The 14,263-nt window shown below is 50.8% G+C and overlaps 1 protein-coding gene across 3 annotated transcripts in view; it reads right to left on the bottom strand.

Annotated features, from left to right (window-relative positions):
* Window positions 1-14,257, bottom strand: part of TCAIM (T cell activation inhibitor, mitochondrial) — a 28,325-nt gene extending 14,068 nt beyond the window's left edge. Inside the window, exons 1-6 of one of the 3 annotated variants that reach the window (XM_006169764.3) lie at window positions 14,033-14,257; window positions 13,045-13,115; window positions 10,959-11,094; window positions 8,750-8,903; window positions 3,418-3,670; window positions 2,274-2,396 (exon numbers count right to left, since the gene is read on the bottom strand). In XM_006169764.3, the coding sequence (XP_006169826.1) occupies window positions 2,274-2,396; window positions 3,418-3,670; window positions 8,750-8,903; window positions 10,959-11,094; window positions 13,045-13,073 (695 nt within the window). In that variant the 5' untranslated portion in view covers window positions 13,074-13,115; window positions 14,033-14,257. Of the gene's footprint in view, window positions 1-2,273; window positions 2,397-3,417; window positions 3,671-8,749; window positions 8,904-10,958; window positions 11,095-13,044; window positions 13,116-13,909; window positions 14,012-14,032 lie in introns of those variants that run through there. The other 2 variants (XM_006169763.3, XM_006169765.3) reach the window with 2 other exon arrangements.
* Between the last annotated feature and the right edge of the window lie 6 nt (window positions 14,258-14,263).

Raw genomic sequence — 14,263 nt, 5'->3', positions numbered from 1 at the left:
CAGACGTGGTGGCTTGCTTTCTCACTTTCCCTCTCTCTCTCTCTCTGGTCGAATTAAAATAAATAAATGAATAAATAAAATTTAAAAAAAAAGATTTTTTGCCATAGGGCACGTGTGCTCACCACAGACAGATAGAGACAGTGAGAAGAGAAACGAGAAATCACCCCCGGGGAATGGCCATGCTGCAATCCCTTCTCCATTCTCCTCCTGGGACTTGGGCACACTTGGGCACGTCTGGTGTGACTCTCAAGCCACCAGGTCTGGAACTCGAACTGGGGTCAGCTATGTGGAATCGAACACCTTAACCACCACGTGCTTTTGACCCTCTTAGTGGATCTTTATAAATTTATACTTGAAAACATCTTCACGCACACGAATTTGCTTATAAACGTGGGGAAAAGAAAAGCAAGATGTTTGTGTGGTGGGCTCTTGTTCTCACTGTTAATCAGGGCGTGAACGAGATGGAATTTTCCAGACTGATGTGCGTGTCTTCTGCAACATCATCTCAACCCTCCTTAAAGGAAGTTATTCATCTGTGAACGGCCGATTTCTCTGGGCACTGTCTGCATAAGCCTTTCCTGACCCAGCGATGATGTCACCTTCTCCCCAAGCCGCACCGCCAGGTGGGTGTTTGCTCTTGCTTCGATTTTAGCATAGTCTGTGTCGCTTTGATAGGGCTCTTTTCAAACCGATGCCTTCTCTCTCTGAGTGCCTTAAACTAGACCTGGCTAGTCCCTAGCAGAGTAGGAGTTTAAATTGCCGCGGAAACTTGTTGAGATCCGTGTGTAGTTTTTCATAACGGGTTTTCCACGAACTTTTTCAAGCCCCTTATATAACATCAATTCCAATGTCCCACACAAGTGCATGTCTACAGGCCCTGCTTGGATGTGAATGGTCTCAGTGAACAGTGGCTGGGATACCCCAGAAGAGGTTAAGTCCAACCGGAAGCAAGGTATCAGCACAGGGAAGAGCTGCTCCCACGGAGCCTGATGGCCGCTGCTTCCAGGGAACGACAAGTCTTGATAACACGGACTGGAAACCACAAATCAGGCTACGGCAAAAGTAACCGGGTATCTACACCTGGGGCCGGCGGCGGTTCAGGGCTCTAGCATGCGAGTCCTGGGACGAGCCCCCGACCCTTCCTTGTCTATCCCTCAGTTTTTCTTTAGAAATAGTGTGTACGCTCTCCAGAGAGACAGAGAGAGATCACAGGCCATGGGGAGGGGACCTTTCTCGCTCTCTCCCTTCTTTTGGGATTTTGGGCACACCCATCTAGTGTTTTCTCAAACGACTGGTCTAGGACTTGAACCACATAGTTGGCCACGTGGGATCCAGTTGCCTTAACTGCCATGCCAGCAGCTGGCCCTCCATCTTCAGTTTACACAGCCATCGTCTCCAATTCACGGACACGTAACCAGGAAGTGGTGCACACAGGAGCACAGCACCCATGTTCCCCTTCCCGCCCGACCCCGCATGAATGAAGGCGTGCTTTCTTTTGTATGTTATGTATGTCACAAATAGCTTTTAACTAAGTCATCATATAAGAGAGTTCAACACTGGGGCCAGCAGGTGGCGTGGTGGTGAAGGCGCTGGACTCCCACGTGGCTGACCACAGTTTGAATCCTGGACCTGGTGGCTTAAAAATCACATTGGGCATGTGTGCGTGTGTGCCCCAAATCCTAGGGACAGAAGGAGGAGAAGGGATTGTGGCATGGCCATCCCACCAGAGAGGTGACTTCTCAATTTCCTCTTCTCTCTCACTCTGGCAAGTGCACCTGCCCTATGGCAAAGAAAAAAAAAAAATCAAAGTATGTCAGAAATACAAGTACTTAAACAAACTTTACTTAAATATTTTAAACAAGGAATTGATAGTTTGGGGGTGGGGTTTGGTGGGAAAAAATGATGATGTTCACAGCTGAGCAAAGTCAGTTATCAGAATAAAGTTAAAGATGCAAAATTTTAGCTGCTAGGAAGCTTACCAGAGGGGGATTCATGCTTAATTTCTTTTTAACTTTTTTTTAAGAATTATTTTTATTTAATTTTGTTCATTCATTTTATTTTAATTTGACCAGAGAAAGACACAGAGAGAGAGAGAGAGAAAGAGAGAGAGAGAGAGAGAGAGAGAGAGAGAGAGAGAAAGTGAGAAAGCAGGCCGCCTGGGCTGGGACTTGAACCATGGTCAGCCATGTGGGAGTCCAGCACCTTAACCACCACACCACCTGCTGGCCCCAATTCATGTTTAAGTTTTAAACTGGCTCTTCCATCTTTATTACCTGATGTCTGCCAGTTGCAACTGATGAGACAGCTCCTCTTTCAAACGATCTAGTTCTCTTCTCAGCGGTAAACTGTTCCTCAGCTTTTTAATAGCACTTTTTCCATTGTTATCTAACCAGGTTCTAGAAAGAGACACACGGTAAACACTTGGCAACACTAACTAGAACATAAACATTTGTCATTAAAGACAAGCATCCCCTTGAGCAGCCGCGACAGTCAACTGAGTTTGCAATTAAACCTCTACTTCTGCCAGGCCTGCCCTTTTAAATACCCGGGTTGCCTGGAGAATGAACAGCACCTGTCAAACCATGTCCTTCCGGGTCATCGGAAAAGTCATGATGCATTTTTGCACAGAAGAACATACTAAAATATGCCATGATTTTTCTGACGACTCAATACTTACAACTTCTTCTGTATATAAAAAAACAAATTTTAATCACTTAAACCTTGTCACTGGGTTTCTAGAATGGGAATTCTTCTTCTTTTTAAGTTTTCTAGAGGGTGTGTTGCCAGAGAGAGACAGAGAGGGAGAGAGAGGGAGAGTGAGAGCACCCTCTGGGGGGATGGCCACGCTGCAATCCTTTCTCCTCCATTCTCTTCTCGGGACTTTGAGTGTGCTCACGCACCAGGGTGTTTCCGAAGCTGCCGGGTCCAGGACTCGAACCGCATAGTCGGCCACGTGGGATGCAGCCGCTCTAACTGCCATGCCACCACCTCGCTCCTCTGGTACTCTATCGTGCTGTCCCCATGTACTTTCTGTGTGGATGATCGTACCACGGTACAGTGCCACTGACTCTCCGTTAGAAATGCCTCACACCTTTCTGTGAAGCTTTAAAACCTTTGAAGAAGCTTTAAAACTTTTTATAGTCTTAAGTGCAGCCTTTCTCCATATACCAGGGTCACGTGAATGGAATTTTAAAACTTGAACAAAACCAAACACTCTTAAGCATGTTTGGTCTCGAAAGATTAAAAAATTAAACACAGTTTGGAATATTCAGGCCACATTCAAAAACACAAATTCTCATTTGCATAATGGTTCCTGCTTACCTACACTCGTAGGGCTACTTTTCCTAGAACACTAAGACTTGAATGTGAAACACGAGCTAAAGACGACAGGTTAGGTCGGTAAGGACCTGCACGTACATCAGGGTCGTTTCCACCCTTGAGACTTGTTCGAGGTCTGCGTCGGGGTCCTTGAAGCCGGTGAAGGCGTAGTAAGACCTGTCCCACTTGATGGGCCTGTCGGGCGCCCTCCTCGTTCCCTTGCGAGGTTGGGGGTGCACAGCGGTGCTCACGCTCTGGAGGTGCTCGACAGGCAAGCTGCAGGAGTTGAGGATACACAACACTGTGCTTAGCAGGTCCCTGGTGTGCAAGGTCACTCGGACTGCCCGGAGTCCTAGAGAACACAACCCCAGGGAGGACAGGCCGTTACCAGCTTGGCTCAGAGATACTTTCCCATTCAACAATTATGAAGTCAAAGTCTTAAAACACCCTGTCCCCAAACAAGCCACGCTCCTGCCCCGTCGTCCACGTTGCCACACAAGCGAGGTCCCTTCACAGAATGTGCCACGGTTTTCACCCTCACGCACGCCCTTAACCCTCAGCTCCCCTCCTGAGCCGGCCTGGGAAGGATGTGGCCTTATTCCCAACCCAGACCCGAGGTCTGGTCTCTTCAGAGACAGGAACAGCCCGCTGCAGGCAGGTGTTCGCCACAGACCCTTCACAGCCCTGAGGGGAGGAGGAGGGAAGGAGGGAGGGGGAGACTTCACGTGACAGCGGTCCAAGTGGTCACAGAAATCCATTCTGAACTTGCTCTTAAATGTTAGGGACCGTCTCATACTTCCTTAGCCACCTGACCCAACGTTTCCAGGAGCCGTTTAGAATTCTCGGATTGTTCAGGAGTTACTGATTCACAATCTGATTTTAGTGTACCGGTTCGGGTTTGTCTCTGCTGGGGATTAGGAGCTGAATTTACATAGCTTTCCCATAGACATTCCTGATCTGCAAGTTGCTGGATCTGGGACTTGAACTGCGGTCAGCCACCTGAGAATGCAGTACCTTAATCACCCAGCTACCTGTAGACCCTGTAAATTGCTTTTGCCACTTAAGGCCCGATGTCTGGTCCCTTCAGAGACAGGAACAGCCCGCTGCAGGCAGGTGTTCGCCACAGACCCTTCGCAGCCCTGAGGGGAGGAGGAGGGAAGGAGGGAGGGGGAGACTTCACGTGACAGCGGTCCAAGTGGTCACAGAAATCCATTCTGAACTTGCTCTTAAATGTTAGGGACCGTCTCATACTTCCTTAGCCACCTGACCCAACGTTTCCAGGAGCCGTTTAGAATTCTCGGATTGTTCAGGAGTTACTGATTCACAATCTGATTTTAGTGTACCGGTTCGGGTTTGTCTCTGCTGGGGATTAGGAGCTGAATTTACATAGCTTTCCCATAGACATTCCTGATCTGCAAGTTGCTGGATCTGGGACTTGAACTGCGGTCAGCCACCTGAGAATGCAGTACCTTAATCACCCAGCTACCTGTAGACCCTGTAAATTGCTTTTGCCACTTAACCTCGGTGCCCCTTCCCCGCATCCATGTGCATCAGCCTCGTTCCTTCTAGCAGCTACCGCTCTCTGGTGAGGCTGGCCGTGCAACAGCCCGGGTGGGGACGACAGCTCGGGTGCTGCCCTCGTCTGCCGTGCCCGCCCCAGTAAGCCGATGCAGACGTGCGGTCGACCACGCAGCCGCTCAGGCCCCACGTGCACTGAGAGCACTCCGGCTGCTCTGGGTTCACCACAAGGTTGGTGCATATGGCTCAGCGGCTGAGAGTGAAGCCAGAGCAGCCGGAGGACCAGGCCGGCCGTGGGCAGGGACGGGGAGGCAGACTTCAGCCCTGCAGAGCTGGGGACAGCTGGGTCGGGGCAGGTCTGTCTCCACCAGTTCACTGACGGCCTGTGTCACCCAACGTAAAGGCTGCAGCCTGCACCACACCGCCTGCCCTGGCCTCCGCCACCGCCTGGCTATCCTGCAGAGGCCACGTGAGCTTCTCCGTCCAACATGGATGGAATGCACTCACCACCTGTGGCACCATCATGCACAAACGGAGGGTCTAATTACCTCAGTGTGCTCTTGAATACGAGGCTGGCCTTCTCATACGGGTACTGGCTACTTCTCAGCTCCTGGATCACCGTTGCCATTTCTACCACGGAGGGGCCTATTGCTCAGACCTGCCACGCTCGCTCCCTCTCCAGGTTAAGCTCTGCCGTCGCCTGTCTCGTGTTTAAGGAATGGTGCAGTGAACCCGCCAGGGCGAGCTACCGCTGTTTAACATTAACTCACAGAAGGCCCGAGGATTCCTGCGTGTTTTAACATGTCTCTCTCTTTCTTTTTTGGAGAGGTTTTTGCTATAGGGCGCGTGCGCTCGCCAAACAGACAGAGAGACAGACAGACAGACAGAAAGTGAGAAATCGCCCCCCAGGGGGAATAGCCACACCACAATCCCTTCTTCTCCATTCTCCTCTCGGGATCTTGGGCACGCATCCACATGCGCCAGGGGTGAGTTTAAACCACCAGGTCCGGGACTTGAACCGTGGTTGACTACATGAGAGTACAGCGACATAGCCATTACGCTAACTGCTGGTCCTAACATTTATTTCTAAAAATACTTATCTCCTCATGCGCCACCAAAAAATCCCAACCAAGCAACCAAACAAAAACCCGTGGAACTAAAGAAATAATTAAGGCCTTGAAGAATTTCTTTCTTTCTTTTTTTTTTTTTTTGAGAGGTTTTTGCTATAGGGCGCGTGCGCTCGCCAGACAGACAGAGAAGACAGAGAGACAGAAAGCGAGAAATCACCTCCCAGGGGGGATGGCCACGCTGCAATCCCTTCTCCATTCTCCTCTCGGGATCTTGGGCACGCACGCACACGCGCCCGGCGTGAGTTTTAAGCCACCGGGTCTGGGACGTGAACCGCGGTCAACTATGTGGGAGTCCAGCGACACAGCCATTACGCTAACTGCTGGTTCTCATGGCCTTTAAGAATTTCAGCATACTAATAATGTGGCCAGGTGGTGGTGTGGTGGTGAAGGTGGCCACCCCACGTGGCTAGTAGTGTGGTCTGAGTCCCGAACCTGGTGACCTGTACACAGGCGTGTGTGCCCAAAATTCCAAAGGAGAGGGAAATAGAGAAGGGACTGTGGTGACACCCCCATGGGGATGCTTTCCCACTTTTCCTCTCTGTCTCTCTCTCTGGCGAGTTCACATGCACACTGGCAAATTAACACACCTGCACAACGATGCATGAAATTTCGATAAAGAAAAATCACTGGGAAACATCTGACGAGTCGTCTCGGTCATCAGTGAAACGCTAATGACGTAGTCACGGGGACCCTGTTGGGTGCTATCTCTCGCTCATAGAAGGAATAAGTAACTTCAACAAACAAATTAAACCACTGTAAAAAAGTTGAAATGTGCAACCAACAGATGGTGTAATGGCTATGTCTCTGGACTCCCACGTAGTACACCACGGTTCGAGTCCTGGACCCGGTGGCTTAATCACGCCGGTGTGTATACATGCATGCCCAAAGGTTCTGAGAAGAGAGTGGAGAAGGGATTGTGGTGTGGCCATCCCCCTAGGGGTGATTTCTCGCTTTCTGTCTCTGGGTCTCTGTCTCTCCAGTGAGCACATGTGCCCTATAGCAAAAATTTCTCTAAAAAAAAAAAATTACGATGTTGCATCTTTTTTTCAGAATGACAATCTTCATCATAGCGACAAATAAGTAGCAGCAATACTGTCAAAGGTGAGTGCGCCTACTGCGTGGTCTGTAAATGCGGAATGTCGTCCCAGCTTGGTGACCCTGACTGTGCCTGCATGTGCTCCTAGAGCTGATGTCGTAGTGGAAACAGCAGATATCGCTGTAGAAATGGGCCTGACTCTCCCAAACACATAAAAACAGACTAATGATAATATTTTTATTTTATAAACTGTGGAGGATATAATTTGCCTCTCTAAATCCCGTCTGTTCTGGAGAAATCATGAAACCTAAGTAGACTGTTGTGCATAAGTAGGCTACTCTCCGATTCCTAGCCTTGTTGCCGAGTAATAAACACACTTATTTACTAGAAACTATTTATGAATATTTGGTCCTACACTAGTAGCCATGTCCCTGCAGTGTGGGAGACTTGGAGACTTTGTGGCTGAGCCGGGCACACCGTGATGGATGAGAGAAGCGACTACACTTTCCAGCAGGACTGCCGCTTGGGACGCGAACCACGGGTACTGCTTATTATTGCAGTTACAGTGCTCTTCACCACGCGCCTTCCCACATGGCTGGGGACCGGCTTTCTCCGAGTAATGAAGGACAAGGGCTGCTTCTAACGAAACTGTAAGTCCAAGGAAGGATCTGTGCCTCCCGATCCCCTGCACTCATGGACAGAGGAGGAGGCACACCATCAGACGCGCGGCTCTGAGACCCTGGGCAGGAGGCCGTTTCAACACACCCTACGGGGAGGAGACCCTCCGGGGCTCTTTCAAGATCAAGCTTCTCCTCTGGTCAGGAGGTCCGAGCAGTTTCAAAAAAAACTTGTGGTGTGCTTTCCGGGGCTGGACAGCAGTGCAGCACAGCACGTGTGGCTCTGTGGGGCTGACCCAGGCAGGAATGTTCTGGTTCGAGCCTGGAGACCTGCCTGAACACGCTAGGCACGCGCATGCCCGTGATCCGGGCTGGCTGGGGCTGCGGTGGGCCGGGGCATCAGGACCCGGGGGAGGGGTGCTGTCTTCATCGCTCGCTCTCTCTCTCTCTCTCGCTCATGGGAGAAATAAGTCTTCTAAAACTAATAGTGCGTTTTCTCACTGTTCTGGCCGTAACTCACAGGAAGCTCTTGGTAAATCTATAAACTCTTCCGAGCTCGTTCTAAAAACAAATGCATTGCCTCAAGGATCACCAAAACGAGGACATTTAGGGAAATGACAGGGCTGTACGGAGCGTCTGTCCGAGACTTTCAGGAGGGCAGGGTGATGGCTGACGCAGGGCGACACGCATGAAGATGGCTGAGCGCGCAGATCCGGGTCAGCAGCGGCGGAAGGCTGCGGGGCAGAGGCCGGGCTCCAGCCCTCCACGCTACCCCGCGGTCTTGGGCAAGTGCCCTTCACTGAACAGCACCGAGTTACACCGGGCAGATACTACCAACCGGCCAGGCAGTCAGAAATGCATGAGGGCACGGTTACTGCAAACCCACTGAACAAGACGGGTCAAGCAGGAACGCTTAGCCACACAGATGAAAACAAACTTGAAACACTCAGAAATGGCTTATTTAAACACACACAGCTAGGAACAGACTCTAACTCTAGAAAAATAAGTAATTAAATTAGGTTGTTTTTCTACCGCCAAAGCTCCACTCCGAAGAATCCCAGCAAGGTCAAACTGACGACCACGTTCACCATGCAGTTTGCAAAGCCCACGCCAGGAAAACCAAGCCGTACCGGAAGCACTGCAGGGCTCCTGGGCGTCAGGGGAATTCTGGTCTGTCTCTCGTACGTAGAACGTCAGCTGAGTTGGCTTCAGAGACTTGAAGCCTGGCTTCTGCAGGTTTTCTAAGTAGACACTTAACCTCTTAAGAGAATTTTCATTGACTTCCTGAAAAAAATATCAAGGGCATTTACAACGGGACAGCCTGTGGAGACCCAGAGTCCTCTCCGAGCCCTGTGCTGGTGGCGAGGAGGGGGGCTGCAGCCGGACGACTGTAGGGCACCCCTCTCTCGTGAAACTGATAAGCTTGAAACCCAAGAAACGCTGGTAGATGGAAAACATTCAGCTATTGCTAGGCTTGAGTTTTCCATACATGTGAGGTTAGAAACTTTAAACTATTATTATTTTTTTGATGAGAGGTTTTTGCTATAGGGCGTGTGCGCTCACCAGACAGACAGAGAGGGACAGAGAGACAGGAAGCGAGAAATCACCCTCCAGGGGGGATGGCCACACCGCAATCCCTTCTCCTCCATTCTCCTCTCGGGATCTTGGGCACACACGCACACGTGCCTGGCATGACTTTAAGCCACCGGGTCTGGGACGCGAACCGCGGTCGACTACATGGGAGTCCAGCAACATAGCCATTATGTCAACTGCTGGTCCCCAGAACCAAAGTGTTAATTCTCCAGAGTCGAAGTTCCTTTTCATGTTAGACCAAGTATCACTGTGAATGAAGGTAAAAGGAAGCAATGAAATCACTCCAACCTGGGGGCTTTGTAACCGATTATCTGGTGCTGAACATTCTGGCCAGCTGGGCCAGCAGGTGGCAGGGGGCCACGGTGCTGGATCCCAAATGGCCAATGGCATGGGTTAGAGTCCTGCACTCAGAGGCAGGCACGTGCGTGTGTGCCCAAACTCCTGAGAGGAGCTGGTGGAGAAGGAGTGGCGGCGTGGCCATGCTCCCGGAGGATTTCCCCTTGCCCCTTCTGTCTCTGGCAAGCGCATGTGCCCTATAACAAAAGTGAAAAGGACTGGCCATCCGAGGTTTGTACTAAGTTCCTGTTCAAGTCGGTCTGCGCGCCGAGAGCACGTGTTCACCAACGTACCTTCCTGCAGCGTCCTTCAACCATGATGGATGAGTCTTAACCTCCCTCCAAACCCTCAATTTTACCCCAAAAACGGTACAGAAAGCTCTGAAGAGTTTATATGACAAGCTTTGTTGTCTACATAAAACAAGAAGGGTTTTCACAAAACATAAGTTACATTTTCAATTTCCGGCATTGGTACTCCAAAATGGCTGAAAACACTGATCACCATGACAGAACAAGCCAAACTTCCAGAATTCTCCGTATACATGTATCAAAGCTCGCTAAACTGAACAGAAATGGAGACGGAAGGTCACAAAAAGCTTACCCTCTCTCTGGGGTGTTGTCCGAAGAAATCGGGGTGCACCGCAAAATAGAAAGGCCTCAATGCGTTGGCTGCCTGGGCCCCTGACAGGGCCCTCGAGCAGAGGGGCCAGCATGGGAACGTCTTCTCCAGGCATAACCTTTCAAGACAGTGCACTGATTACTCCGACACGCACAGATCCCCGACACTCGGAGGGCGACACGGTTGACAGCGTGTGTGAAACACCGCAGCACCCCCACAGAGACGTGCTGATTTTCTCTCTCTTCTGAGAGGTTTTTGCTATAGGGCGCGTGCGCTCGCCAGAAAGCGACAGAGACAGAAAGTGAGAAATCACCCCCCAAGGGGGATGGTCACGCCGCAATCCATTCTCCTCTTGGGATCTTGGGCATGCATGCGCACGCGCCCGGCGTGAGTTTAAGCCACTGGGTCCAGGACTTGAACCGTGGTTGTACTAAGTTCCTGTTCAAGTCGGTCTGCGCGCCGAGAGCACGTGTTCACCAACGTACCTTCCTGCAGCGTCCTTCAACCATGATGGATGAGTCTTAACCTCCCTCCAAACCCTCAATTTTACCCCAAAAACGGTACAGAAAGCTCTGAAGAGTTTATATGACAAGCTTTGTTGTCTACATAAAACAAGAAGGGTTTTCACAAAACATAAGTTACATTTTCAATTTCCGGCATTGGTACTCCAAAATGGCTGAAAACACTGATCACCATGACAGAACAAGCCAAACTTCCAGAATTCTCCGTATACATGTATCAAAGCTCGCTAAACTGAACAGAAATGGAGACGGAAGGTCACAAAAAGCTTACCCTCTCTCTGGGGTGTTGTCCGAAGAAATCGGGGTGCACCGCAAAATAGAAAGGCCTCAATGCGTTGGCTGCCTGGGCCCCTGACAGGGCCCTCGAGCAGAGGGGCCAGCATGGGAACGTCTTCTCCAGGCATAACCTTTCAAGACAGTGCACTGATTACTCCGACACGCACAGATCCCCGACACTCGGAGGGCGACACGGTTGACAGCGTGTGTGAAACACCGCAGCACCCCCACAGAGACGTGCTGATTTTCTCTCTCTTCTGAGAGGTTTTTGCTATAGGGCGCGTGCGCTCGCCAGAAAGCGACAGAGACAGAAAGTGAGAAATCACCCCCCAAGGGGGATGGTCACGCCGCAATCCATTCTCCTCTTGGGATCTTGGGCATGCATGCGCACGCGCCCGGCGTGAGTTTAAGCCACTGGGTCCAGGACTTGAACCGTGGTCGACTACAGGGGAGTCCAGCGACACAGCCATTACGCTAACGGCTGGTCCCAATTTTCTGAAACGTGGATTTTACCGAGCAGCAAGTGCTTCCCAGAACAGTGGTTACAAATTCCTCTGATGCAATATGAGAGATAATAACAGAATGTCCCTTTCAGACTCCATTTGAAATACTGACGCCACTGCAAATGACACTTTTCTGTATAATTCATTTTCTTCTTCGATAAAAAGGAAATCTCAATACCCAATCGTATCATTTTTTCCTTTGCAGGAAAGTATTCTGAGGATTATAACACGCAGAAGACGCAGGAGGTATCTTTTAGTTCATTTCCTAGCATGCTAAAATTACTCTACTGGATAACTCGACATTCTCATTCCTAAGTTCTGGTGTGACCAGCTTGAGAGCGTGCTGCAGAGACAGTTTTAACATCCAAATGACAGTGACCTTGGGGAAGCACTTCTACAACACTGGATCTGGAATGTCATGGCTTCGCTTTTCCCTTCTAGAAGTTCTAAGGGGTCACTGCACAGTGCGCCGCAGAGGCTGGGAGAGGCCTGCACGTTCAACACGGCAGGAATTATAAAGTCGCTTCTGGAGGGTTGCTAAAAACCCGACGGCACGGACATATTTTCAGAACACCTTTTACTTTGTGTTCCTTTTTGCCACAGGGTGTGTGGGGACAGGGAAGGTGAGCAATCACCGTCCCCCAGGGGGAGGCCACGCCACAATCCCTTCTGCTTCACTGTCCTCTCATGATTTGGGGCATGCACACACATGTGCCCAGCGTGATTTTCAAGTCGACAAATCTGGGAGTCGAACCGTGGTCAGACGTGTGGGAGCCCAGCACCTTAACTACCTCTGGCTAAGGGTGGGACCGACAGCAATTCTCCATCTGCGGCTACTTGCTGGCCCTCAGACTGCCTTTTGTTTTGGACATGTGAGATTCTAGAAAGCCAATGCACAGGCTGTAGGCTAAGGGTTAAAACAGGAGTCTACCAGTTCAGGGAGCAAGCCAGCTGGTCAAGGCTGTCCGCGGCTCGGCTCCTCCTGAGGCAGTTCCCATCCCAGTGTCTGAGCTCAGAGCTCACAGACCTGAAGGAGCTCACTGTGGCCCTCCAGGAAACAGGGCCGGGTCCCAGAGGCAAGAAGGCAGTTGTGTATACCAAAAAGAAAAAGAGAAAAGAGGGGCAAGTAGTGGCATGATGGTTGAAGCGCTAGACTTCCACTTGGCTGACCGTGGTTCAAGTACCAGACCAGGTGGCTTGTTTTTCCACCATCCCCCCAATATGTCTCCCTCCAGTTAAATGAAAAAATAATAAATAATATTTAATAAATATTTCTAAAAAAAAAGACAACGTAGTGCCCCAGATTTGGAACAGATCATCAGGTGAGCTGTGCCAGGGTGCACTCAGTCATTTTCCCCTGTTGAGCCTCTGACAAGGAACCTTCTGAAAGACGGTGTTCTCGCCTCCGCTCTGGGAGGACTCTTCGAGCCTGGCTGCTCATATGGATTACTATACATTTTTTTGGCTCCTGCTTTCCACCGTAATGTAACTTTAGAATTAGAAAAATAAGGACAAACAAATTAGCCACATGAATAGCAGACTCCCAGTACTAATCACAGGCTGGAGCGCGAAGCTTACCTCCTCACAGATCTCAGGTGGCAAAACATTGTGGCGTATGTGCACAGCACCTTCCGGCACCCAGCAACCGCCTACGAAGTTAAGCAGATACTGCACATGAACAGGTGGGATATGGAATTAAAAACATGTTACTACTTATATACCACCCCCGAAACCCAAAATGGCTAGGCATGAACCTACCAGAGTGCAGGCAGGACCTACAGGAGAAGGACAAGCCCCCGACAGAGTCAAAGTACTAAATGAGCGGGCTACGGTGCACGCTCCCACGGGCAGACTCAGCACGGGAGATGTCGGTTACTCTCAGCTGCATCTACTGTTGCACCCCAGTCCCCACGGAGACTCCACGGAGTTCTTTCGGGGATGGTGACTAACAGAGTCTAAGGTTTACACGGAGAGGCAAGAGACCCGGGGCAGCCACTCTGTCACTGAGCCGGAGGACGGGCTCTAAGCGCGGTCAAGACTTACCCTGAAGCTAACTGATCAAGACCCTGTGGCACTGGAAAAAGAACAGAGCGAAGGAAGAGAACGAGGGCTTACAGCCAGCCACATTCTGGGCCCTCGAGACTCCTTCTCCGACGGGCACGTCCTGAACACAGGTGCCAGGCCCTAGACAGGCAGGACAGTTCCAGCCTGCACACCTGGGTCTAGCAGAAAACAGATGAGTGGACGGTTCCAGGAGGGTGGCGCTGGCAACGATCAGCCACCGCCCGCGTATGGGAGGCGGCCCTCCAGGAGCCGGTCCCCTGGACGGGGTGTGCACCAGGGGAAGGAGCCAACCCCTTTGCAACCACTGGACACAACTACTTTAGCCCATTCAACAGTGAGACTAGCTTCCAGTCATACATAATTTCTAATTCCCACCTACATTCTGTGCGAAGTGAGGCATGAACTCTGCCCTGCAGTTGCAAAGCGAATTTGGTGGCGACATGGAAATCCGAGAAACCCAAACTCCGGGACAGTATCAGAAATCCTGTTTTGTTTTGCTTACATGACGTGACAGAAACAGACACAGCGACTGCTGGACAAGCAGAGGTCTCCGGACTGAACTTTGGCCACCTGGCCCAGTTGTTGCTTGCAAACAGCGGCTTTAACCCTGTGAGAACGAGCGGGAGGCTGCGGCCAGCCGTCTGCTCCACCAGGGAGGGTCAAAGCAGGGGCCGCCGGGCCTCTCGGCCGGCACCAGCAGGGCAGCGGAAAGCGGCAATGCCCGGCAGAAGCC

The sequence above is a fragment of the Tupaia chinensis genome, unplaced genomic scaffold (genome assembly GCF_000334495.1).
Source record: "Tupaia chinensis unplaced genomic scaffold, TupChi_1.0 Scaffold147500_1, whole genome shotgun sequence".
Taxonomy (NCBI): Eukaryota; Metazoa; Chordata; class Mammalia; order Scandentia; family Tupaiidae; genus Tupaia; species Tupaia belangeri.
This window is presented reverse-complemented; position numbering and strand designations above follow the sequence as displayed.